Below are 25,094 nucleotides of genomic sequence, written 5' to 3'. Positions count from 1 at the left end.
ATTATGTTCCTTTAGCTCAACTGGTAGAACACGGCACTAGCACCGCCAAGGTAATAAGAATGATTCCCAGGGAATACATAGACTGAAAAATAAAATATGCTTTGGATAAATGCATATCTATTTTTTTACATACAATTTCATATTGCTCTACTTCACATTGTGCCTAACAACAACATAAAAAAATCCCTCTAATCACAGTTCATTAGCATAACTGAAGGGGTTGTTTACGTTAGAGAAGCAGGGTAGAAATTTAATGCCTTAGATTAGAACATCAATAGACTGTCATAGATGTATGTTTAGTGCATATATAATCTGAATTTAGTGTCTGAACTAATTTAAACTAACATTGTAATGTATAATGTGAAAAGTATTGTGCTTAATTGTACTGAATGTGCACCTGTAGTGTACTTCAAATTTTAATCTTTAAAAAATCTGCACTTGCATTTAATATAATTTTGATTAAATTAAAGGCTAAGAATTTTCATGTATTAAATCTTATTTATTTTGTTTATTATTTATTAATAATAATATGTGAACAGTCTGTAACAAAACTTAAAAATCAAGACCTCCCCCAAATTCCTAGGTGTTCAATGAAAGCCAGTAGACTTTTATATTAGATGTAGACTTATATGATAGATTTTTATGTGGAGGACTCGGGACATTTTTGTTGAGAAAATCGCTAAGATCATGTGACGTTTACATACACACCGAGAGCCTCTCTTCTGTTCGATGATCTATATAGCCTCAAATATACTTTATAATCAAATATCATAACAGTGTCATTTTAATGAGGTGTGCATGAGTGCAAACATTATCAATAAATTGCTGGCTGTTCACTTTATAGCCACCAGTGTCTCTGATAACGAGGGTTTCTGAATTCTACATATTAGAGGACGACCGATAGTTGATTTTACCGATAACAATAACTAGGTTGGACCACACTGGCCGATAACCGATTGATCAATCAGTAGTTTTTAAAATGGATACTGAGTGAAAGCAAACATAACACATAAAAAATAGTGCTTAACCTTATTACAAAAATTGAAAAATATTACTGAATGTTCTGTACTTTTTAAATATAAAAAAATATTATTATGATCATTTATGCTAGTTAATAGTGTATTAACTAATGTTAAGAGATAGCCTACAACTTTAAAATGTTAAAATATATTAGTAAATGCTACTACAAAACCGATCAATCAGTCGACCTCTACTACACATAGCCGCTTTAGAGAAAGTACACTTTCATGATGGTTTCTTTTTAGAAAAGTTCAATTTGTAATAATGTCAAATTAAGAGTAGGCCTATTACTTTTAAAATCATTATGTTTTTTATAATCTATTCTCATGTTTTAAAGAAATATATATAGACTAACATACTAAATTACTTGATTATAATTAGAAGTAATCAATAATACATTCAAAGATAATATATTATAAATGTTCTGAATTGCAATCTTACAAATCTGTAATTACAAATATATTTAGACACCGTGAAAATAAGTATTTTTCGTTGTAAAAAATACTATTTCAGTCTTTCAACTTCAAAATTACAGTACTAATTACAGTATTTTGTGAAATTCTTTAGCAATTTCTTAATTAAAATAGTTTTAAAGTAAATCGGCAGTATACCATATTTAAAAAACAACAGACTTATAGAAAATACATATAAAGATGTACTTACATCCTACTTTAGGGGTCAAGAAAGCTCTTAGAATTCAGCTAATTGCATTTAATATCCATATAAACAACTCTATTTTAATTGAATTGCAATTAACATGCAATTTGTCTGTAAACATTACATTCAGTTCACACTTAAGTATAAAAAAATGGTAGCCTATAAGTGTATAACATTAGGTTTGAGGCAACAGGTCAAATCAAAATTAGTTTTAAACATTAGGCTGGAATGCTAGAAGTGTTGGTGACTTGGTGTGATTTGAATTTTAAAGCAAAAGTATTTTGGTTCCCACACAAAAATGTCTAGGGCTGTTGAAAGGTCAATGCTGGCCATGGTTTAGACTACCGAGTTAGCAAAGCCCCATTATCTAACATGAGTCAAGCCCATCTTGTGTTTATAATGCACAATAGCTGAAAGGGTGCCAAATGAACCTCAGGAATTAGCTTATTATCTTACATATGGGAGTCATTTTAAACAGGAGTACTGTTATTGTTCAAAGACTTTTATTGTTGCGGTAGATTACAAGCCTGCCAAGTTTCGCAACAGGTGAGTGCTCTCTTTAAAATGGGCTCTAATGTCAGCTAAAATGAGAGGAAAATCAAAAAGCCCTGACTAAATCTGTTAGGGATTGACAGTCAGACCGGCTGAGCAACTATCATCTGATAAATAATTCACAACAAACATGTCTGTTGTATCTGATGAACATGAGTTGCTCGACAGCCTGAAACCCTTTGAATGTTAAAGACATGACACAACTGACACATTTTATGTGCACTGTAAAAAAAAAACCTGTAAAAAAACGGTATTATTCCGGCAGCTGGGGCGCCAGAAAATTACCGTAAAATAACGGCAAAAAACAATCACGTTAAAATACAGTAATTTTCCATAATTAAATAACAGATTATATCTTTAATATTACATTAAATCTTATGTAATTACTGGGATTTTTAATGTTTTAAAAAGTCATATACACCTTTAAAACAATTAAATACTGTAAATTTAAGGTTTTATAAAATTATTTTATATAATAATGCTGTCTATCTACAGTAATTTTCTTTTAATATAGTTTTTATGTGTAAAATAACAATGAAATTATGTATAAAAAATGCACACAAGTACATAAATTCAAATACAAATGTTTGTAAATTTACAGTTTTATTTTTTATTTGTACAGATCCAATTTCACAACATCTCTAATTACGTTCTTAATAATAGCAAATGTACAGTCAATTTCTTTTAAATTAACTAAATGTATGAGTACAAATTACCTGCATATTTAAAGTATTAGTAATTGAACAAACACTAAACATCAAGATAAGTGATTGATAGGAAATAGAAGTTTAGTATATAATTTAGAACATGTAAAAATATCCACAATAAAAAGCAATTACCGTATACCTTTACAGTATAACTTATTTTAACATTTACAATTACATTTTATCCAAAGTGACTAACCAATTAAGATAATAATTAAAGATAATAAAAAGCAACAAGTGCAGTGACAAGTCCCAGTTAGTCTAGTACAGTACACATAGAAAGGTGTTTTTTTTTTTTTTTGTAACAAAGATTAAGTATTATTGGGTGAAGTGTTTATGAAAAAGATGGATCTTTAGCAGTTTCTTGAAAATGTGTTGCGTTGCGCCGGTCATTCCACCACCAGGAAACAGTCCAGGTAAATGTCAGTGAAAGTGGTTTTGTGTCTCTTTGGGATGATGGCACCACAAGGCGCCGTTCACTTGCAGAGCACATGCTTCTGGAGACACACAGATCTGAAGCAGTGAGTTTAGGCATAGGGCTACCTTTAAAGACAACTCTTGCTGCAGCATCTGGATCAGTTGCAGAGGTTTGACTGACACTGGAAGAGCTGCCAGGAGGGCATTACAATAGCCCAGTCTGGATAGAACAAGAGAGTTGTGTAGCTCCGATAGGAAGGGCCTGATCCTCCTAATGATAAGGCAAATCAGCAGGATCACAGCAAGTATGTTTTGGCTGAAAGCTGAACCATAAGCAGTTCTGTCTTGGCAAGGCTGATTTAAAGGTGAAGGTCATTCATCCAGCAAGAATTTTCCATCAGGTAGGCTGAGATGCGAGCAGCAACCGTCAGATCATCTAGCTGGATTAAAAGATATGTGTCATTAAGATAGTAGTGATAGGAAAAGTCATGTTTCTAAATGACAGAGCCCCACTAAGCAAAATGATGTCCGAAAGACGTCTTTTCAATGTCTTTGTTACAAAAATCAAAGGTTGAAATGCCGTCCACTGAGGAGCCAGAATGAAAGTTATGAAGTCTTTTTTTGACGTGTTCTGCACGTCCGATATAGACGTTCATTGAACCTTCGTACAAGGTTAAAACTAGTTAAAATGTGGCCATTGTGGACATATTTCAACATCATTTATGGTCTCATTTAGACATAATTACTTTGACTATTGCTGTCAGATGATCTTAGTGAGAATTAACAGAGGTTTAGATGTTGATATTCGTTTAATTTGAAGTGTCACCATTGTGGCGATCCGTGTTTGCTTTAGTTGGGCTCTTGGTCCCCGTTCCTTTTACTTTAACTTTTCTTTGGCTGCTGTAACAGTGTGTTTGTGTAACACAATTGTTGTGGCAGAGAAAGCCTAGAAAAAGTTTGAGGTGTTATCAGTTCAATGTTGATGATGACATAATTATCACAAAAATGGGCCTTTAATATTGTGTTTAAAGTTTTGTGTTTATATTTGCCGTTAATAACCAACAACCTTGTGGAACTGCATTATTGGTGCCAAAAACATTAAAATGATCACTTATTTGAAAGTGTGTAAAAAGCATGTGCACATGATGTTTTGAGCAAGAGTATCATACAGTCACACACAGACATCAAGATTGTGCATATGATTTCCAACAATGGTGACAATTAAAAAAAAAGCTTCATGCTGCAATGCATGATGGGTAGCTTTCATAGTACAAAACTCATCCTTAATTCCCAAGCTTTTTTTGGTTGTCACCGTTGTTGTGATTCATATCCAAAATCTTGATGTCTGTGTGTGACTGTATGATACTCTTGCTCAAAACATAATGTGCACATGCTTTTTACACACCTTCAAATAAATACACCTTCACCAATAATGCAGTTCCAAAAGGTTGGTGGTTATTAACGGCAAATATAAACACAAAACTTTAAACACAATATTAAAGGCCCATTTTGTGATAATTATGTCATCATCAACATTGAACTGATAACACCTCATACTTTTTCTAGGCTTTCCCTGCCACAACAATTGTGTTACACAAACACACTGTTACAGCAGCCAAAGAAAAGCTCAAATAAAAGGAACGGGGACCAAGAGCCCAACTAAAGCAAACACGGATCGCCACAATGGTGACACTTCAAATTAAACTAATATCAACATCTAAACCTCTGTTAATTCTCACTAAGATCATCTGACAGCAATAGTCAAAGTAATTATGTCTAAATGAGACCATAAATGATGTTGAAATATGTCCACAATGGCCACATCTGAACTAGTTTTAACCTTGTACGAAGGTTCGATGAACGTCTATATCGGACGTGCAGAACACGTCAAAAAAGACGTCATAACTTTCATTCTGGCTCCTCAGTGGACGGCATTTCAACGTCTGATTTTTGTAACAAAGACATTGAAAAGAAGTCTTTCGGACATAATTTTGCTTAGTGGGTAGTTAAAAAAAAAATAAAAAAATAAAGAAAGATGGGTGGAATCTAACACAATCGTAATCTTGCTGTAGCAAATCCAAACCTTGTGCATACTTTTAGTGCAATCATATGGAATCAGAAGACTGTTATGAACATATGGAATCAGAACCGTTATGATTTTTGTTTTAATGAATTCTTCCCATACCTTGTTTGCCATGATCATCTGCTTTCCACGTGACCTGAAATCACACACACACACACACACACACACACACACACACACACAAGTTATTTTAAAACTCAGTATTAGATTTACACATGTCAGAATATGTTCCATTGGGACAATGCAAAAACTCAAATGACTATGATCTTGAAGCTGAGCTGGAAAGGCTAACAGTAATATTTTGAGCTGCCATGTGATTTTAGCTAAGTTACATTTATAGAAAGTAAAGTTAAATGAATCTGATTTACTGTGACCTAGCTGCACACCTAGGTCCTAGGGGTTCATCATGTTGTATTCATATTCTAGTATTCCTGTTCTAGGCTTTCCTGTATCATCAACAAGTACCTTAAGTTACAGTATTTTGATTTCTTAACGGTCTTAATAAAGTTAGTCATGTTAACTATTACGAAATAAACAAAAGAAACACGGTAGGCCTATTTTTAGTAAAACTGTGGCTATTACAATGGTAAAAAATCAGCTAAAAACGTGTTTACTACAATTTTATTATAATAAAATAAAGTATTTTTTTAAGAGAAAAGTTTTCAGCTTCCAGACAGTGTTTCAAAATATCCCGCCATTTATTGATTTAATGTTACTGACTATCATAACGAAGATTTTATACACAATTATGGACTTTAATATGAATAACAAGTCTACTAAAGATTGTTTTAGGTCTTTAAGTTAATAAGTAGAGATGTGGGTTGGGTTCAACTGATCTTTCTTAACACAGATCGATAATTAAAAACGCATGCTGCATTTTCAGTGTTTTGCCCTGACCCAGTTATAACTGAACATCATTTAAGAATGCTAACGTTAGCATGGAAACTGTCTAACCACTTAACACAAACGTAATATAAAATATCGTACACACATGTAGTATGAGACTCTTACCTCAGCCGTTGATCGGTCGGGATGAGGTCCGCTGTGACGACGAACCAGGCTCACTGAAAAAGGGCGCATTATTTCTGGACTGACTGACAGACTACAAACAACTAAGATGTGTTCAGCGCTCCTGCTCACGGCTGGCTGCTTCTGTCGAATACGATTATAGCTTTGAACCACTGTGATCACAATCCACGACTACTTCACGAGCGTAGACTGAAACTTCAAATCTCCCGCTTGCCCTTGACACAGATCGACGACAGAGACAGATCTGTAGCTAACTGTTGTGGGCGGGACTAGCAGCAACGAAACGTAATGGCGGATAATTTGAATCTGCGCGCGCGCGCGGGCACACACACACACACACACACACACATACATACAAACGCACACAAAGCCACGCAGATTTGGAAAAACGATTCATAAAAGACATAAAATATAGGCCTAAATGAAATTTTCGGGCAAATAGCCTACAAATGATGATCAAAATGAACATCTATTTGCAAGACAAAATTAAAAGACTATAAATAATTAAATAGGCTTGCCTAATGTGTGTACAAATCTTAAAACTCACTTTAACCCCCACATGCTTAATAATCTTTAAGGAAAACATGTTTAGTGACTGCTGATTTCTGCAGTTATACCTTATTTTCTTTGTTTTCTAATTCCACAGAAATAATCTGTAAAATATTACTTAATTTTTTATGTAAAATTACACATAACCCTATAAAATTACAGAGAATTTCCTTTTAAAAACGTAAAATTAATGTAAAACCAAAATAAAAGCAATTACCTGTAAATTTAATAGTGGACCTTTAAATTACAACACATATCTGTAAAATAACAGGTATTCACTGTATAATGACAAAACGACAAAATTCTGTTAAAAAATACAGACCGTTTCCTGTAAATTTACAGTTTTTTTTTACAGTGTGTGTAAATCACCTGTCTTATCGGATCAACAAAGCAGTTTTACCCATGAGTCGTTTCAGGTATTCTTTCAAATATATGAGCATCTGAAATGCTTGCTTCTCAATCACAATACTTTTGACGTTTAGTAGGACCTGTTTAGCTAATCGACGTAGCAATTATTATTATTTCATTTTATAGAAGTTTGACTCATTCATCTCCCTGTGTGTATTTTTCACTTCAATAGAATGATCAGCCTCTTAAATACAACCTAGTGCTACAATATTGAACACCGTTCATTGGTGTCAATCTTGTTCAGCAATATAGGCTATTTATTAACTTTTTTTACAACAGTTAGTTCCATGTTTGCCTGTTTCCAGACAGACTGTCAATATTAGTGGTGGGATTTTTCAGTGACTCTTTCTGGAAGTTACATTGTTACATTAGTAGGTGGCAATAAGAGACTTTATAAGTGAGTGATTATGAATGAGTCACTTGAATCATTCGTTCAACCAATTTGTTCCAAACCACTACTTCACTAATTCTCTCTTTATCAATGAGTCATTGAATCATTTACTCAAAACATTGAATTGTTTATGAACGAATCATGTTGTAACAGTTCTGCAGTATTTGTTTAGTTTATCAACTAACTATTTTTGCAAAAACAGACTGAACCCAGTGGAACACACTGCAAAAACTAGCCTGACAGACGCTCACCGATGGCCGATGTTGGCAGACAGCCGACCGTCGGATTGGTGTGTCGTGGCCTTTAAAAATAAAAGTTATTTATTGGCATCTATGGTTCTATCAGAACCTTTAACATCCATGGTTTCTTCACACTAAATAAAAAATGGTTATTTTAAGAACTGGGGCTGGATTCACAAAAATCTTCTTAACCCTCTGGGCTTCTTCATAATTGGGTCACACTTAGCTTCCTCCCGCCCGAAAACGGGCGAAGCCTTAAAATTGTACTTAACTTTGTCCTAGGATAACCAATCAAATATTGTTTTGTTCTATAATGTTTTCTGATTATTATATAGAATTTTTAGAAATTTTTATGATACTTTGCATTAATTATGTATTTTTTATGAGCTATTTTTTCCATTAGAATTAATATATATATATTTTATTTTATTTATTTTATTTTATTTTTCAATAAATGCAACATTTCACATCAAATTAGAGTGCAGGCCTAAAAAAAAAAATATTTCAAGTGAGAAGAGCGCCACCTATTGGCTTCAAAATTTATTAATTTGTGTCATGTCCTATAACCGCCCATAGGCGGCCTATAGCTTTTTTATTTATTTATTTGATTTATTCCCATTCGGAAAGAAAACAATTTATTACTAATCAACCACTGAATGGAACAACACAAATTATATATCATTTTAAAGCTTAGAATCTCAGCTTTTTAATGCATCTAATTAAATGTATTAATTCCTAACGAGTGCTGAGTAATCCCTCTAAAACCAAGTGTACCGCCAGCAGGCGCCACCTAGCTGCGAAAATATTTATTACCATATTTTTCAAAAATCTTGCCTTGATAAACACAAAGTTGATGTCATTTGAAAGCTTAGAGTCTGAACTTTACAGTGAATGTATCCACTTTGAAAAACTCTTAAGTATTGCTGAGTTATTTGCTGATACATAGAATTTCTCTTTTTTTCATAATCTATAAAATAATGTACTGCAATGTGTCAAAAACATCATACAGCTCATGAAACATTCTCAGATAATTGAAAATGGCACTTCATTTTTTACAGCATATTATTACAATTAAAATGAGCCCAAAATTAACATAATCTATTGCTTTTATGACAAGATATTCTTCATGGAGAAAAAATTGCCCATGAGGGGGTGTCAAAGACTGTACAAAAAGGCTATCTCTTTTCAAAATGCTGTAATTTTTTATTCCTTTATCCAATTTTTTTTTTTTTTATCCAGATGCAGCTTACATGTAGGGGGACTTCACTAAAAAAGAATTTTCCTCCTACCTTATTTCCTTCCTGAGTTATTCCATGACAAATATGAAAGATATGCAAAATCATAATAAAAATTATATGTATATATTGTCTTTTATCCACCGTTTCTTGGCGGGACAATGTCCAAATGTAATGTAATTTATATTTTCAAAAAATTTAAAAAGAGTTATTTCAAACGATACCTACCTTTTGACTCTCCTTGCTATAGTTTTGGAGTTATTATGATTATATAATTTTTATATAGTTTGGGGCAAAATTTGCTGTTTCAGTCTTACCAGTTAATTTCTCTCTCTGTGTGTGTGTGTTTGTGTGTGTAGATGTGTGTGTGGGGGGGGGGGGGGGGCGTCTTATTTGCACTCTTGATGTTCTAGAGTGTCACCCCTTCATTGCTGTACACTTTTTTTCAGCACAGTTGCTGATCTGTAGCTTGTACCACCAAAAGTTTCTCTGAGTTTTCCTATTTTTTCGTATTTCCCATTCATTTCCTATGTCGCCCGTTTTCGGGCGGGAGGAAGCTAAGTGTGACTTTTTTTTTTACGACCCTTTAACATATCAGAATCATCTCCTTGATTTTTTTGTGTGTTCATATAGGTAATAAAAGAAAAGTCACCAAGTTTCATCCCCATCCGATGAAGCAAAAAAATTAAACAATTCGAAACGTTCAAGTTTTCGCCCGTTTTCGGGCGAAGAAGCCCAGAGGGTTAAGAAAGAAGTTAGGAACATTCTTACAAACTTCTTTATCTTAAGAATTTTTTTAAGTTTAAGTTTTCAATTCTTACAAAGTTCTCAAATATTTACTCCCTGAATGAAAAACACCTCAAAGCCCACCTTTTTGCAATGCCTGCAGATTTCTGTGTTTTCACTGTTACATGGTGCTATTAGGCATCTTCTGAAAGAGTACCGAACCTCCAGATCAAAATGTGAAGAAGCAGCAGAAACAAGCGATAACATACACAATACAATACAATATTTATTTATAAAGCACATTTAAAAACAACCAAGGCTGACCAAAGTGCTGTACAGAACAGAATAAAATAAAAATTAAACAACCAATAAAGGAACACACAACAATAGATAAACAATAATCATAGCTAAATCAAGGAGTATTAAAGGGGTGGTTCAGGATTTTCAACATCGGACCTCATTTTCAAGTGAGCCTGTTTGTCATTCATCAGTGGAGACAGTTTTCAAAAAAAATCATCCAGTCCTTACTTTTGGATAGTTCACTGGTGCTAGGCTAGCGCGAGTCAACGGTAGATGCGTTAGCCTGCCATTAAAAACAGTTTTACCCACTCCACAGTACACCAAAAGCAAATAAATTATATAACGCCAGACTATCGATGTAAATGTCTGTTGAGAGAATAATGTTAGAATTCAAACTACACTTGCATCTCAATGATCGCATTACATTTACAGAAACTAGTTTCTCAGCAGTGGCGGAATTTTACTTTGCTCCGGTTAGTACTGCGCCGAAAAGTAAACACAGAAAAGAAGCGCACTACAGTCGGGACGTCTAGCTAGCTAGTAGTAGTCTCGGTTGCCTAGGTAACTTAATATCACTCCGCCGCTGCTGTAGACTGTGCTAATAAACACAGGAAACAAAGTATAACTATTGCAATGCGATGAAAGGGTAGTTTTATTTCTAACATTATTCTCTCAACAGACATTTATATCGGTAGTCTGGCGTTATAATTGATTTGCTTTTGGTGTACTGTGGAGTGGGTAAAACAGTTATTAATGGCAGGCTAACGCATCTACCGTTGACTCACGCTAGCCTAGCACCAGTGAACTATCCAAAAGTAAGGACTGGATGAATTTTTTTGAAAACGGTCTCCACTGATGAATGACAAACAGGCTCACTTGAAAATGAGGTCCGATGTTGAAAATCCTGAACCACCCCTTTAAAAGCCAAAGAGGTCTTAAGCCAAATAAATAGGTCTTTAAAGAAGATTTGAAGGTGGAAACAGAGGGAGCTAATCTGATGTAAAGAGGTAGACTGTTCCAAAGTTTTGGGCCTGCAGTAGCAAAAGAATGATCGCCTCGTCTGGATCTAGGCACAATGAGTAGACAGTGATCACTGGATCTCAGAGTTCTAGAAGGAGTGTACAGACAGAGCAGATCGGTCAGGTACTGAGGGGCCGATTTGTTGAGAGCTTTATAAACAAATAACACAAATTTTCAATCAATTCTAAATTTGACCGGTAGCCAGTGCAGTGTGGATAAAATAGGGGTGACCGACTCATACTTGCAGGTCCCAGTGAGGAGCCTAGCAGCTGCGTTTTGCACAAACTGCCTAATGTTACTGAATGAAATGTCGACCCAAGCTACAGGACTGTGAAGTTTTGGGGATGTTGATTGACTCGATATACTACAGTCCATCTATGTTTTGATCATCATTCTGAATCCGATCTGGAAGTAGTCTTTGAAAAAAAGGCTTTTTGCTTAAAATCTTGCTTATTTGATGAAACTGTGGGTAAATCAATTCAAGTCTTGATTAAAAACAGAATGCATGAAGTTAGAATAAATATTTGTTTTGTTGTTGTTTAAAAGCAGAGAGTCTATTCTTTCTTTTGATATATTGCATGTTCAGATATTCATACAACAAATTATTCTGGGGGCCAAATACATTTTGTGAAAATGACAAAAAATTTCAGCACAGGCTGGCAACTTTTTTCAAAAACGCTGGCAGGGATAGAGTTAAAGTGCCCATATTATGCTATTTTAATGTTGTTTTGGAGTCTCCTTCAACAGGTTTACATGCATCAAAGGTCAAAAAACTGTTTAATTTTTTCATACATCACCACATTTTCAATGATTCTCAAACGACTCGTCAGATGAATCAATCTCTCTAAATCCCTCCTTTCCGCGAGCTACTCTGCTCTGATTGGCCAGACAGCTCAGTCTGTTCTGATTGGTCTACCACGTACAGCGAGCGTGTCGAAAACAAAAACGGCCATTGCTATAACAATGTCAGCTGTCCTGAGTCTTCCTACACCGTAAACTAAACACAGTAACGAACGATGAACATGTGGAAACTGTATCAATAACAGTGCATACATTAGCCGAGCTCTAGCGTGAATGACTGATGTAACATAAACATTGGTATGGTAAAATAAATCTTGTTATGGCATCACTGCAAATATCCCCTTTTAGAACCTTTATTTTTAAGAGTGTATATAAATGTAGCTGGGTTTGGGCTTGAGAGAGGATAGGGACAGAATGCAAAGGGACCTGAAGATGCATTTTTAAAGCAAAACACTGCGTGATATATTACATAATGGCCAAGGACCACTGAATCAAAAAAGAAAGAAAACAATACTTAAAAAACAATGAAAATTTAATAAGGTATTGATGCATTTTGTATATTTAAAACCCTACTGATTACAGATTGCTCATGATTGCTTTGACATACTCTGACAGGCCTTACTGATAACATAATGACTCGCGCATCTTGTTAATTGTGATGAGATGTGGTTTAGTCAAGTACCAATAAATGCTCAGTGATGCCTTCAGTATGACTTTTTGTTTATAAGAAAACAAGCTTTTCTTAAAGTAAAAGCTTACATTAAACTGCCAAATCGGTACATTTAGCCTGTATTGTGATTTGTACATTAAATGTATTCCTTTATTGTTTGCTGAATCTAATTTCCATGAAGAGATTGTAGTATATTTTTGAGATATAACTTGAAGTGTCAAATCCAGTCCTAGAAATTAATTCACGTCGCAATTAGCAGGAAATGCAATCAAAGTTTGAGCAATACAATCAGGGAAATAAAATAACGCCTAATTAACCCAATCTTATGCGTCGAAAAACAATTCATAAATTTCATTAACCTTTATGAAAACAACGGACATAATTAATAACCTTGCTTTGAAGCAGTAGTACATGAAAAAGAAGAATTTATGTCAAGCAGCACTCACACGATTTGTCATGCCAGGAGTTGTACTCATCATTTTAATTTAGAAAATAGAAGGCAATTCCTTAACTTTGACATGAAATACTATGGGGTATCCTTCACCTGGATGAGCTGGCAGCGCTGCAGCTGTGAAATGAATGTCTGCTCTTGCATTACATGCATTCACAATGATTTGTGTACAAATCAATAATCAAAATGGTGGCAGGAGGGCTCGACCCCCAGTAGGTATTCTTTTTAGATATTTTCACTTGACCCTCCACGAGAAAAAAAAAAAAAAAAATATATATATATATATATATATATATATATATATATAAATATATATATTTTTTTTTCATTTGTCTTTACAAGATGTGCCAAGCTGATAGCCGTTCAAGCTGAGCTCCTATCCAAAGAGAACTTCAACTGTGTGTGTGTGTGTCTGTGTGTGTGTGTGTGTGTGTGTGTGTGTGTGTGTGTGTGTGTGTGTGTGTGTCTGTGTGTGTGTGTGTGTGTGTGTGTGTGTGTGTGTGTGTGTGTGTGTGTGTGTGTGTGTGTGTGTGTGTGTGTCTGTGTGTGTGTGTGTGTGTGTGTGAGAGAGAGAGAGAGAGAGAGAGAGAGAGAGAGAGAGAGAGAGAGAGAGAGAGAGAGAGAGATCTGGCAAATGTGGTTTATTAGGACACAAATGAAATGTGTATAATGACATGGTTATTACAACATAAAAGTGATTTATGAGGAAACTTCTTTTGTCCTTGTAAACCAAATGGTTTAAAAATACAAAACTGTGTTTTTTAAATATGTATATTAAACTAGGGGAGTAACAATACAAGGATTTTTTTATTGAACTGTTCGGTACGAGGCTTTTGGTTCGGAACCAAACGATTCGTTTTACTATTTTTCCTGCCGGTGCAACCAAACTTTTGTTAGCAGTCGTCCCACATCAAATAGCAAACGTATTGAAAGTGGAATGAAACTGCGCTACTCATTTGTGCTTTATCAGTTTGGACCATCAATGTCAGTGCAGCGCGAGTCGATCTTGATCAAGCGACACTGTTACTACACAGCGCTGAGAGATCCAGTAAAGAAAGCATTTGAATTTGCTAGTTAAAAGTGAGAAGCATTCAAATTTCTCTGTTATTAACTGTAGATCTCTATTAGATCAAACATCCTTGATGTGGAAACCAGGAGAAACATTGTGCCATGAATGAACTTTGATGCTTTAAGTCCACAGATCAGCAACATTCACCATGGATTTAATGTAGTAGCACTAACTGTAACCATGGAAGTAGTCCTACGTCACATCTTTTTCCAGCACTTCAAAACTCAAATATTATCATATTTAAATGTTATTTTTAATGTGATGATAATGTGAAAACATTATTTGTTCATCCTTCAAAGATTACACCCATTTATAAAAATAAAAGTTTCAAGATGTAGGAAAACTCACACTTATTTAAAAATAAAAAAGACATTTAATTACCAATGTAACCAGTAGGTGGCTACCATTTCCCATTTTGCTTTTGAATTATTATTTCAAAATTATGAAGAAAAATGCTGCCCTCAAAATGTTAATCTGAAGCCTTGTTAACTTAAAATAAAACTGCACATTGTAATTTCTGTAATTTAAGTCTATTTATTGCCACGTAATAAAGTCAGTAATAAAGTCAAAATGGGGGAAAATGTGAATAACTGCGCTGCAGGTTGATTTAAGGTGTGCCCCTAAATTGTCTGCTTGTGCGCCTAAAATCACCTTATGCGCCTTTTTAAAAAGAAAATTTCTCTGGAATTTCTTTCTTTTTGCTGTATCGAAAACGTACCGAACCGTGACACTACTGTATCGTATCGAACCAAAACGGAAATTTTGTGAACCGTTACACCCCTAATATACAGTATACACATACAGTATATTCAAGATATTTGTAAAATAACATAAATGAATATTATTTTACAAATATCTTGAATGTAATGCAAATGAAATAAAAGCACCAATTCTGAATTTATACAAACATGTTTGTTGGAAAACAATGGTTTATGGAGCAAAATATTACTGATTTGTAACTCTTCTGTCACAGCCGGTTGAAATGCAGGAAGAAAACACAGCAGTTATTTATTAACAAAACTCAAAGAATAATCTACGTCAAAAACTTAAAGGAATAACAAACAGAACGGAACAACCAACTTAACACGACAAATACCGAACAAAGAGTGACCGAAAACAAGCTCCATAGCTATAAACAAGACCAAACCGATCAACGAAACAAGCAACAGGTGTACAACTTCATCAGTCAATGAGAAACCAAAGAAACTCAAACACATGAAACAGAACCAAACCAAAACATGAGCAAAACCCACCCAAAATCAACACAAGCACAACTTTTATCAATTTTATCATATTTATAGACATATTTATACCTAAATTCACAATAATGTCCAATACACATAAAACCAAATGTTTAAGTTATTAAAAACCATGTACAGAATATGAAACTTGACTCTTTCATCTAAAGTGTCATATTCTTCAGATACAGAAGTAGGCCTACACTGCAAAAAAATGAAAAATTTAGCAGAACTGATTGCACAGATGGCGAGGCAATGAAATTTAAAAGATTACAGCCATAAATGAGTGTGTGGATGGGTCTGCTTGCACATCTAGCAGATGAAGTGCAGGGAACTTTCTTGTGGATGAAACTACATTTACCTTCACAATGCTCTGGCACAAACATCATTAGCCCAGAGACCTTTCTAGAAGCACGGCAGGGGATTGTGCACCTGCTACTGCTTGACAAACTCCCTTTCTGCCCGGGTGTTCAGGCAATGTGGTCCTCTGTCAGACCCAAGCAGCCAGAGAATTCAACAGCCAGCAGAAGTTTATGATTTGAGACAAATATAAACACCTGCAAAAAGGTAGATTTGCCCAGGTTTTTCTGCATCAAAATGAGAGCCAAGAGCATTTTTAGAGTATAATCGGCAGCTTTTTCATTCGAACATTAACTGTGACCACATACAGTACTTACTGTTCTTACTTTTGGCTTATCTAAAAATAAAAAATTACAGTAGCTTTCGGATCTAAAAACCTAATCTTAACACTAAGATTTATATTGCCATGTTAAATGAAACGGAAAGGTTAACATGTCAACCTCATTCCAATATGCTAGCTCCGATAATGCTGTTGGCTCCTCAATTCAGATCAATAATATCTAGCTCATTCCCAGAACAGTGCTGGGAGCTCTCCAAACATCAAAAGACCTTGACACAGGACTTGGGAAATGGCTGACACTGCATGCACCTCAACAACTTTGCTGAACCTTTAGAAATTAAATAAAGTATATAAGTTTGAAGCATGGAATAAAAGACTGCAACCGTGAGTTACGGTAACTACACTCCTCCACACACACACACACAAAAAAGGTTGTCTGCTTTACAATTTCTCGACTGATATGGGGTCAATGCATCTCTTAAGAGAGTATTTAAAGACTTTTTCCGTATGTTCAAAGTTAATTAGTAACCACAGCAGTGTAGGCTATATAAAGTAGACTTTGGAGCATAGGCTACCTGACAGCATTCATTATACATAAAAATAACAGATTGGTCTTTCAATGGTGCATTAAGATATGATAAATGTATTCTAAAGATACTCAATATGAAAGGAATATATACCTTAAGCCGACACACTTTCTCTAGAGCCTTATCTTCAGTGAGTGTTTATCTTGAAGGACACAAAACTCCACAGACAAAACCTCACACTTGAATATTTCAGATACACTCATGTCAAAGTAAATGACATGGATATTATTCCTGTTTCTTGTTGTCTAGTCGTAGAATTCAAAAACAAAATCACCATTTAGTTTTAGGCTTCAGACTGACTTATTTCTGTCATTTATAGCTTAATCTAGTTAGTAGCCGATTGAAACACCTTTAAATCCCTGACTAAACATCTGTTGTTGTTGTTGTTGTTGTTGTTGTTTTTTATGGTGCCTTCAGAAATGCAAATAGCACAAGTGACAAAAATACATGCATTGTGGGTGGAAAGAGCTTAAAGCAGGATGAGGTTTAAATTCATGGGAATTTTGGCGTTTTTTTTTTTTAGATCATTTATCCCTTTGATTACGGGAAGAAAATGACTCTAATCTGTGAAGTATTACGGAATTATAAATGTTCTTTTTAATGAGGCATGCTGTTTTGGTTATTTTTCAATAAAAATAATTTGACAGAGGAATAAAAGAGCCTGTCATTAATAGTCACACATGGCTGATCATTTCTATTATACCCCCGATGTCTAAAATAACTAATTCACAAAAATAAATGGCACTAATTCTGACAAGACCCGTTCTGTTTTATGCTCACCTGCATAATCACATTAAAAAGTACTTTGTAAGAGCGCAATACATAAAGCAAACACATCAAGGCCTGGTTTCACACACAGGGCTTAGACCAGGGGTGTCCAATCCTGCTCCTGAAGGGCTCTAGTCCTGCAGAGTTTAGCTCCAACCCCAATTAAACACACCTGAAACAGCTAATCAAGGTTTAGGCATGCTAGAAACTTCATCAGGTGTGATGAGGCCAGTTGGAGCTTATGTCATACATATGTCAGTGCCATTGTTTTATCTCAAGATACACACCAGTTATGTTTTTTTTTCACCAGTGGTCCTGGAGGGGCACTGTCCTGCAGAGTTTAGCTCCAACTTGCCTCATCGCACCTGAAGTTTCTAGCATGCCTAGTTGCTTTCAGTTAAAACAGCTCAAACGTGCATTTTAGTCTGGGACTAGGCTTCAGCTTTGTCTGTGAAACCAGGGGCTAGAGTTATAACAGCACTAATCAGTCACTTTCTTTTCTCAGCTTGCCAACTGTTACTCTTATCCCCAAGTGCCCTACTATGCATATCATATACCCTGTATATGAAACATTACAGAGGAATGACAGCCAAATGATGCATAATATGCCATCTGTGACCACGCATGCAGTCTGACCTAATGACTCCTCTATTGTTCAGGTCCAGAGATCTCAGCTCAACTGTCTGTTGCACAGACAGACAGATATGTGGTATTCTATTATCATTGAAATCAAGTTTGGCAGTCTTATGACAGCAGTGTCAAACACATTGATCATATGCACGTTCATATTTTCCAATATGCCACCATTAGGTCAATCTATGGAATTTAGGTGATTCTTCAAATGGGAGTACTTTTTGTCTGATTAAACTGATTTGAATGAAAACATTTAAAATCATTTCTGATTTTAAAGAACAAATTAAAACAGATTATGTACTGTGCCGATGCTAACTTCAGAGATATGTTAGATTAGCCAGTATTTCTCCAAACTTCCCCTCTTCAACATGTAGGCTAAAGGATGGTTAACATCAGTTCTACTTTGCAGTTTGTCATAAGAAATGTAAAAACACACACATTTTCAGTTCATTTGATATTTATGTGTAGCCTACTTTTTTTCAAAACTGCTGTCATTAAGTTTTTCCATAAAACTTTATTTTAGAATACGATCACGTTAGTGCAAAATGACAAGGGGCGTGTTTCTGCAATAAATAAATTAAATAAATAAATGATCATTATCAAACTGTTAACGTTTAATTCAAAGGTTTAACGAATTTTAAATACGGCTCATTACCGTCAGACATAGCAATATCAAAACTCCACACCATCACACATTACACCGAAATCCACTTGCAAAAATGCTCAAGGCCATGGTCAGGAATTTATTGATACACGTTTTGACAGTCACTTCAAGTAGCCAAAAGTGCCTCCATAAGTGAAGAATCCCTCATATATCAGAATACTGAACTGTTTTATGTTTTACTTACCTTGTGTGACCGCTCTCAACACGTGGACGTGCATGCAGAAAAACGCCCACCAACTCCAAGTGCACAATGCAAACTTTCTCTTTCCATTCCCGCTCACATTCCTCCCGGAGAAACGTGTAAAAATCTTGGATGAAGAGCTCCTGTGATCACACATGATGGCATTATTGTCCACGCATGTAAGAAATGATGCCGAGTAAGCGCGCGCTGTGGCTTCACGGGAGCCGTTGCCTCCTGAGTAAACACTGTCCTCCTCCACGGCCGTGTTGTGTCTCCCAGGTCTGTGTGCTTTAGACAGACCTGTGCATTTTCTCTCTGTGGGATCACATCCACTGGCGTCCATTCCGGTCTCCGTAAGTTTAACTCTTATTCACGAGAAGTGACAGTTAGAAAACGTACATTCTGTCCAGTCGAAAGTTCCCGGCAAATGACGTGCTTTTCATTAACAGTTGAATGCAGCGACTGCGCGTGAAGCCCGCGAATTGCACACACGTCATTAGCCTACGGGTTTATAAATACACAGAGTCCTGCTGTAATTAAATGTATGCATTACACTGATGACACCACACTGATTCACTTTACAGGATCCCGTCAGTCTTTTCTTTATTTTATTTCTTGCAATATAAAGTCTCGTAAACAGCTCACTTTCAAAGCACACTCACTCAATTTATCCACTCAAGTCTCATGCGTGAATATTCGCAAGATCCCCTCTTACTTTGCAGATCCAGTTGCATGCAGAGCTGCTCCTCCTGTTTGCTGTTATTTCAACATGTTGGAGGGATAGCAAAGAAAGCCATAACCAACCAAACTATCAACTACCAGTCGACTGATGTACAATAGCTATCGACAAGAATCCATACGGTTGCATGCAGCCACGTAAACCAAGTCAAAGACACCCACAAACAGTATGCGTACTAATATGACCTCTCTTAAATTCACCGGCAGTGCCTGATGAAACGTCGAAGCGCATATGATTATAGGAACAAATCAATAAATACATTTGTATATCGCAAGGTATCCCAGGTGCTCCGGCGTACTTTGGAAATGCCCTGCGAGCTTAAGCAACAAGGCTGGTCGTTGTGTACGTGTGAGCAGAGCTCCGGCTCACAGCGAACTGACGCGAGTGAAATGTAGTGTACAGGTCCAGCAGCGCAACACTTACAGCAACTTCCATTGAGAGCTGCAGCCGCGCTCCCTCTCACTCACTCACTCACCTCCGCCCCACTAAAGACTCATTGGCTGCTGCAGCTGGAGGCAATACTTTATACACTCCTAGTACTATTGCTGCTACATGCCGTATACTTGCTCTTGTCGCCCTAAATAAACCTTAAAGGATATCAAAACAAACTGTTGGGGGGCGTTACAAGCACAAATTTAATTGTATTAAAAAAGGAACATTTCAATAGCGTTTTAAACAACTTTTCAGAAACCTAAAACGCATTTGCAAACAGAATCGCCTTTGCCTTTGAAGTGGCCATAAATCAAAATGTACTATTCTTATTTTTTATGGAATATTGCATTTTCTTATAAATGATTTATCCATTCACATCGTTTAAAATAAATCATGTGCCCTCTTAATCTTTAATCAAAATAACTTGGCAGAGACATCTCTTCTCTGATGAAGTGTTTACTGGCGTGAGGGCGGGGCAACCTGTCACTCACATGACATCATAGCATATAGCAAACCACAACCATCCAATCAATTCCCCATTGAAAAAAATCAAGTCCCGCCTTTCATTTTTCATTTTTTCTTGTTCGAGAAGCAGTTTTACTCAGATATACGTCCCAATTTGGAAGAAAAGACTATCACAACTTCTGTTTCATGCCGACTTTAAAGGTTTAGTTCACCCAAAAATGTCAACCACACCTCTATGAGTTTCTTTCTTCTGTTGAACACAAAATAAGATATTTTGAAGAATGTTCTTTTGTGTTCAAGAGAAGAAAGAAACTCATACAGGTTTGGAACAACTTAAGGATACGTAAATGATGACAGAATTATAATTTTTGGGTGAACGGCCCCTTAAAAGTTATACTACAGTAAGTTAAATACAATTATTGTCATTATTTAGGCTATTACCGTTTCAAATGTGTAGGCAATCAAAAAAGATTAAAACTTAAAGTGTGTAGGATTTTCTCCCATCTAGCGGTGAAATTGTTTATGACTACCAACTGAATATTACTTTCTAGCCCCTCCCATTCCGAGGGCGTTTTAACTCCTACGGTGGCCGTATGATTTCAAATCTGCCGGCAGTTGCGAGTAATCTCCCCCTTGCATTCGTCACGGTGCCACTGAGTGTAAAAACGCGAAAGGCGAAGCTTGAATTTCCAGGTATGTCCCTCTTTGGCACATGTATTTTCAAGATGGAGGCGCAACATGTCTGCCGCCATTCGAGCAACTCGCTCATATGTATTCTAAATGGCAGATTCTACGCTTATGAGAATACTTGATTAGTTGGTAGAAGTAATTACACATTAATGATCACATATCATTTTGAAAGAACAAAGTGTTTTTTTTTTTTTTGGTTGTTTTTTTTGTTTTTTTTTATTACATAACAAAGATGACATAATATGACATCACAAACTTTGACATAAACATTCACTTATTCACATACAGATAATCAGATGAAAAGAAAGAGAAACAAATCAATATATATACCAACAAATACATACACACACACACACACACACACACACAAAAACACATCAAGGCCTCCTAGTACAAGACGCATCCAACAATACTTTCCTTACATATCTTCTAATATACCATCAGATATATCCCCTATGTTTTCTTTTTCCAAGAAACGCATAAAGGGTTTCCAAGCATCTGTAAAAGCCTTATATCTGCCTTTGATAATATATGTTATTTTTTCCAACGACATATTGATTGCCATCTCCTTGAGCCATCTGAACAAAGTGTTTTTTGCTAAGAATCAACTAAAAAAAATACACAGTGTAGCTTTAAAAAAAAAAAAACTCCTACAAAGTTTTAGATAGGGAGGACACATGTTTGCAAGAGAAACCTCAACAGATTGAGCCTCCATTTCAAATTACCTTTACCTCTCAACAAGAGGTAATTTCATTGCAATTGTAATTTCATTGTAAATTCATTGCAAATCAAAAATTAGGTTTTCACCAAAAAATGTACGTTAAAAACAAAACAACAAACAAAACTTAACTGAATTAGGTTGCCTCAACAAAATTAATTTTAAGGATTATTTCAAGTGTAGAAATTACTCTGGAAAGTAATACAGTTTGACTTTTTTATAACTTCTTGTAACCTGTTTGTCATCAGACAAAGAAAATGTACCTTTTGAAAAGATAATGAGATCTACTTTGTCTTAAGGATATCTCACATTAATTTGTTATTGTATTCTTATGTTAAGTATTGCTCATGAAGTTGTATGCGACGGTAATACGAAAGGTCCTATGAAATCTATGGACATTGTTTTGACCCAAGTTGTACTCTCTAATTCACAGAGTTTTGTGTTATTCTGTCTTCTATCATCAGATCAAGTCATCTTCCTGGTTGTTTATGGTAATTAGCCTAACACAACTCAGGCTATGTAAATATGTGTGAATCCGCTTTCTGTTCTGCAGAGATAAATAGCTTGGTTTAGCCTCGATATTAGTACCAAGGAAATTGACTCAAAAGGGCACAAAGTTGCATGTTTTTCCTGTGAATGTAAATTAATATAGAAAGGTTTGAGCTCTAAGAGTTTATTTATCCCACTTAATGAAATATGTTTTTTTTAAAGGTTCTTTACACATAACATAGTTCTATTTAGAACCGAATCGTCCTGAAGAACCATTTGCTGAAATGGCTGAAATGGTTCTTTGTTTTAGTGTGGGTTTTTTATTCCCGCCTTTTTCCTTTTCAAATCTGTAACTGTCAAAGCCACCTCCTCATTACTGATTTTCTGGAGCTCAGCTATACAACTAGTCAACATACTCTCAACAGGTAAATGATTTCTTTCTTAAAATGTCTATAAATTATAACTTTAAAAATTGTTCCTGGTTTCCAACCAATCATGTCTTTTTCTCTTTTTATTTACTGAACATGTAAGTGTGAGCAGCTCTGTTCAGTTAAGGATACTCAATTTCTCTTCTCCACAAAGTAAGTAACAGAGATATGGAATTTATGGTCCATATTTTTAGATTTTCTTTTAAATTATTACTTTAAGCCTAAACATACCCAGTTACAAAATATAATATTTTAGATATAATAAGACCAGGCAGATAGAGGACTAAAAAAATGTGTATATTTGTATATACATATAAAATATATAAAAATATTTTATAATATATATATATATATATATATATATATATATATATATATATATATATACAATTGTAACAAAATTTAAAAAAATACAATAGTAACAATAGTAATATTAATAATATGAAGATACAATGCACTAATATTGATGAAAATAATAGTAATAATAGTAATATTAATAATATGAGGATACTAATATACTAATATTAATGAAAAGAAAAATTGTTGAGAAGGTTATTTATAACACCATTAAGGTCCTATATAGCACTTTTAAAGCATGTTTCTTTATGGAACCTTATTAAAAGTGTTCTATTTAGCACCAAAAAGGGTTCTGCTGTTGTTGCAAGCCGAAGAACCCTAATTTGTTACTGTTTAGAACCATTTTTCTGGGATTTCAACAAACTTCTAGTTCTAACCCTAAGTGTTGATTTTGCTACATAACTCGTCCAACTTTTTGTGTTATAGGCAACTTAAGGTGAAGTATTTAGACTTCCTATTTTGAGTCTTCATAAAAACATAGCGACATGCTGAAAACCCCCTTAGCAAGCATTTTGAGAAAACTCTGTATAATGTTCAATTTGGTGCTTAATATCATAATGCTTACACCAAACCCTTTAGATTTAGAAACCCAAACCTTGAGCTTGACGCTTTGTAATTAAGACTTTAAATGCCACATATAATCCACCTGAATGTCTCATCAAGTCTAGACACCTGGGGTCTTTAATTGCTCAGGCCAGTGTTATAATTCATTCTGTGACTGATATTTGTGAGAGCAAGAAAGAAAAGGCAAAACAAATGCCTTTGTCATCACAGCAGGAAACTCTCGGTTTCATGAATGCAGATTGTTCTATTAATGCAATACAAATAATCAGTGCCGACTCCATCATACCAAACAAGCAGTCCTCTCATCTTCTCTATGTTAACAAATTTGAGCATGAACGATTATGTCAATGAATTCTTGTAAATGGAGCTCTCTTTGTTTACCTGAGTTAGAACTGTCAACGCTGAGAGGCTGTTTGATAAGGCTGAGTCACATGATGCCTGGGTTATTTATCACCTCATTACTGTGATCTATGTGATTCATCAGCTAGAGATTTTCCATAATCAGAGAGCCCTGTTATGGTTTTAAGACAGCCGACATGATTATTGCGTGTTAGTCGCTGCGCCCGACTGAAGGTGCACATTGTTTCCGCGCTCAGCTGTTTTGTGTTTCTGATAAGAGATGATGCATATGGCAAGATACTCTGCATAAATGCTTCTGCATCTGTTTATTTGTCTGCGTGGCAAACAGCGTTGAGACAAAGCCAGCAACAGCAGGTCCTGTTTACTTCATGCCTTTTAGATCCAGGTCCTGTTTCCTGTCAATAAATAGTGTAAACTGTTTGTCTGGGAACAGTCCATCTCATATGCTGAAAATGGGTTACTTCTGTGCTTGTGTGGCCTCAAGATCACTCAAATCCCACGTTTCCTCAAGCCTGTCACAGTCCATCCCCTGCTGGCCACGTTCATCTCAGCGAGCAGAGCTTTGACTGGGAGCAAACTGGGCTACCTTTCCTCACTGGCGTCCAATAAATAATTTCTTCCTCTTATCTAAGCCAGAACCACAAGGACCCCGCAATCAGATGAAAAGGATACGTCAAGCCTGTAGAGCATGTGTGGCCATGGGGTTTGTTGTCACCATGCTGGGGGGCTGAGAGGTGCTGGATATCAGAGAGATGAGATAACACATGGTCCGGCTTAAGAAGACATGATCCTTCTGTGAAGTACCTCAACCCCCTTGTCA

At 35.5% G+C, this 25,094-nt stretch overlaps 1 protein-coding gene across 1 annotated transcript in view; it reads right to left on the bottom strand.

The window, feature by feature from the left end:
• The window catches only part of sdk1a (sidekick cell adhesion molecule 1a), a 369,950-nt gene extending 349,718 nt beyond the window's left edge, over positions 1–20,232 (bottom strand). The window contains exon 1 of the mRNA XM_081363124.1: positions 19,036–20,232. Coding sequence (XP_081219250.1) covers positions 19,036–19,375 — 340 coding nt within the window. The 5' untranslated portion in view covers positions 19,376–20,232. The remainder of the gene's footprint in view (positions 1–19,035) is intronic.
• Between the last annotated feature and the right edge of the window lie 4,862 nt (positions 20,233–25,094).

The sequence above is a fragment of the Scardinius erythrophthalmus genome (assembly GCF_964197995.2).
Source record: "Scardinius erythrophthalmus genome assembly, chromosome: 1".
NCBI lineage: Eukaryota > Metazoa > Chordata > Actinopteri > Cypriniformes > Leuciscidae > Scardinius > Scardinius erythrophthalmus.
Note: the sequence above shows the minus strand (reverse complement) of the source record. Positions and strands in the feature narration are given on the sequence as shown.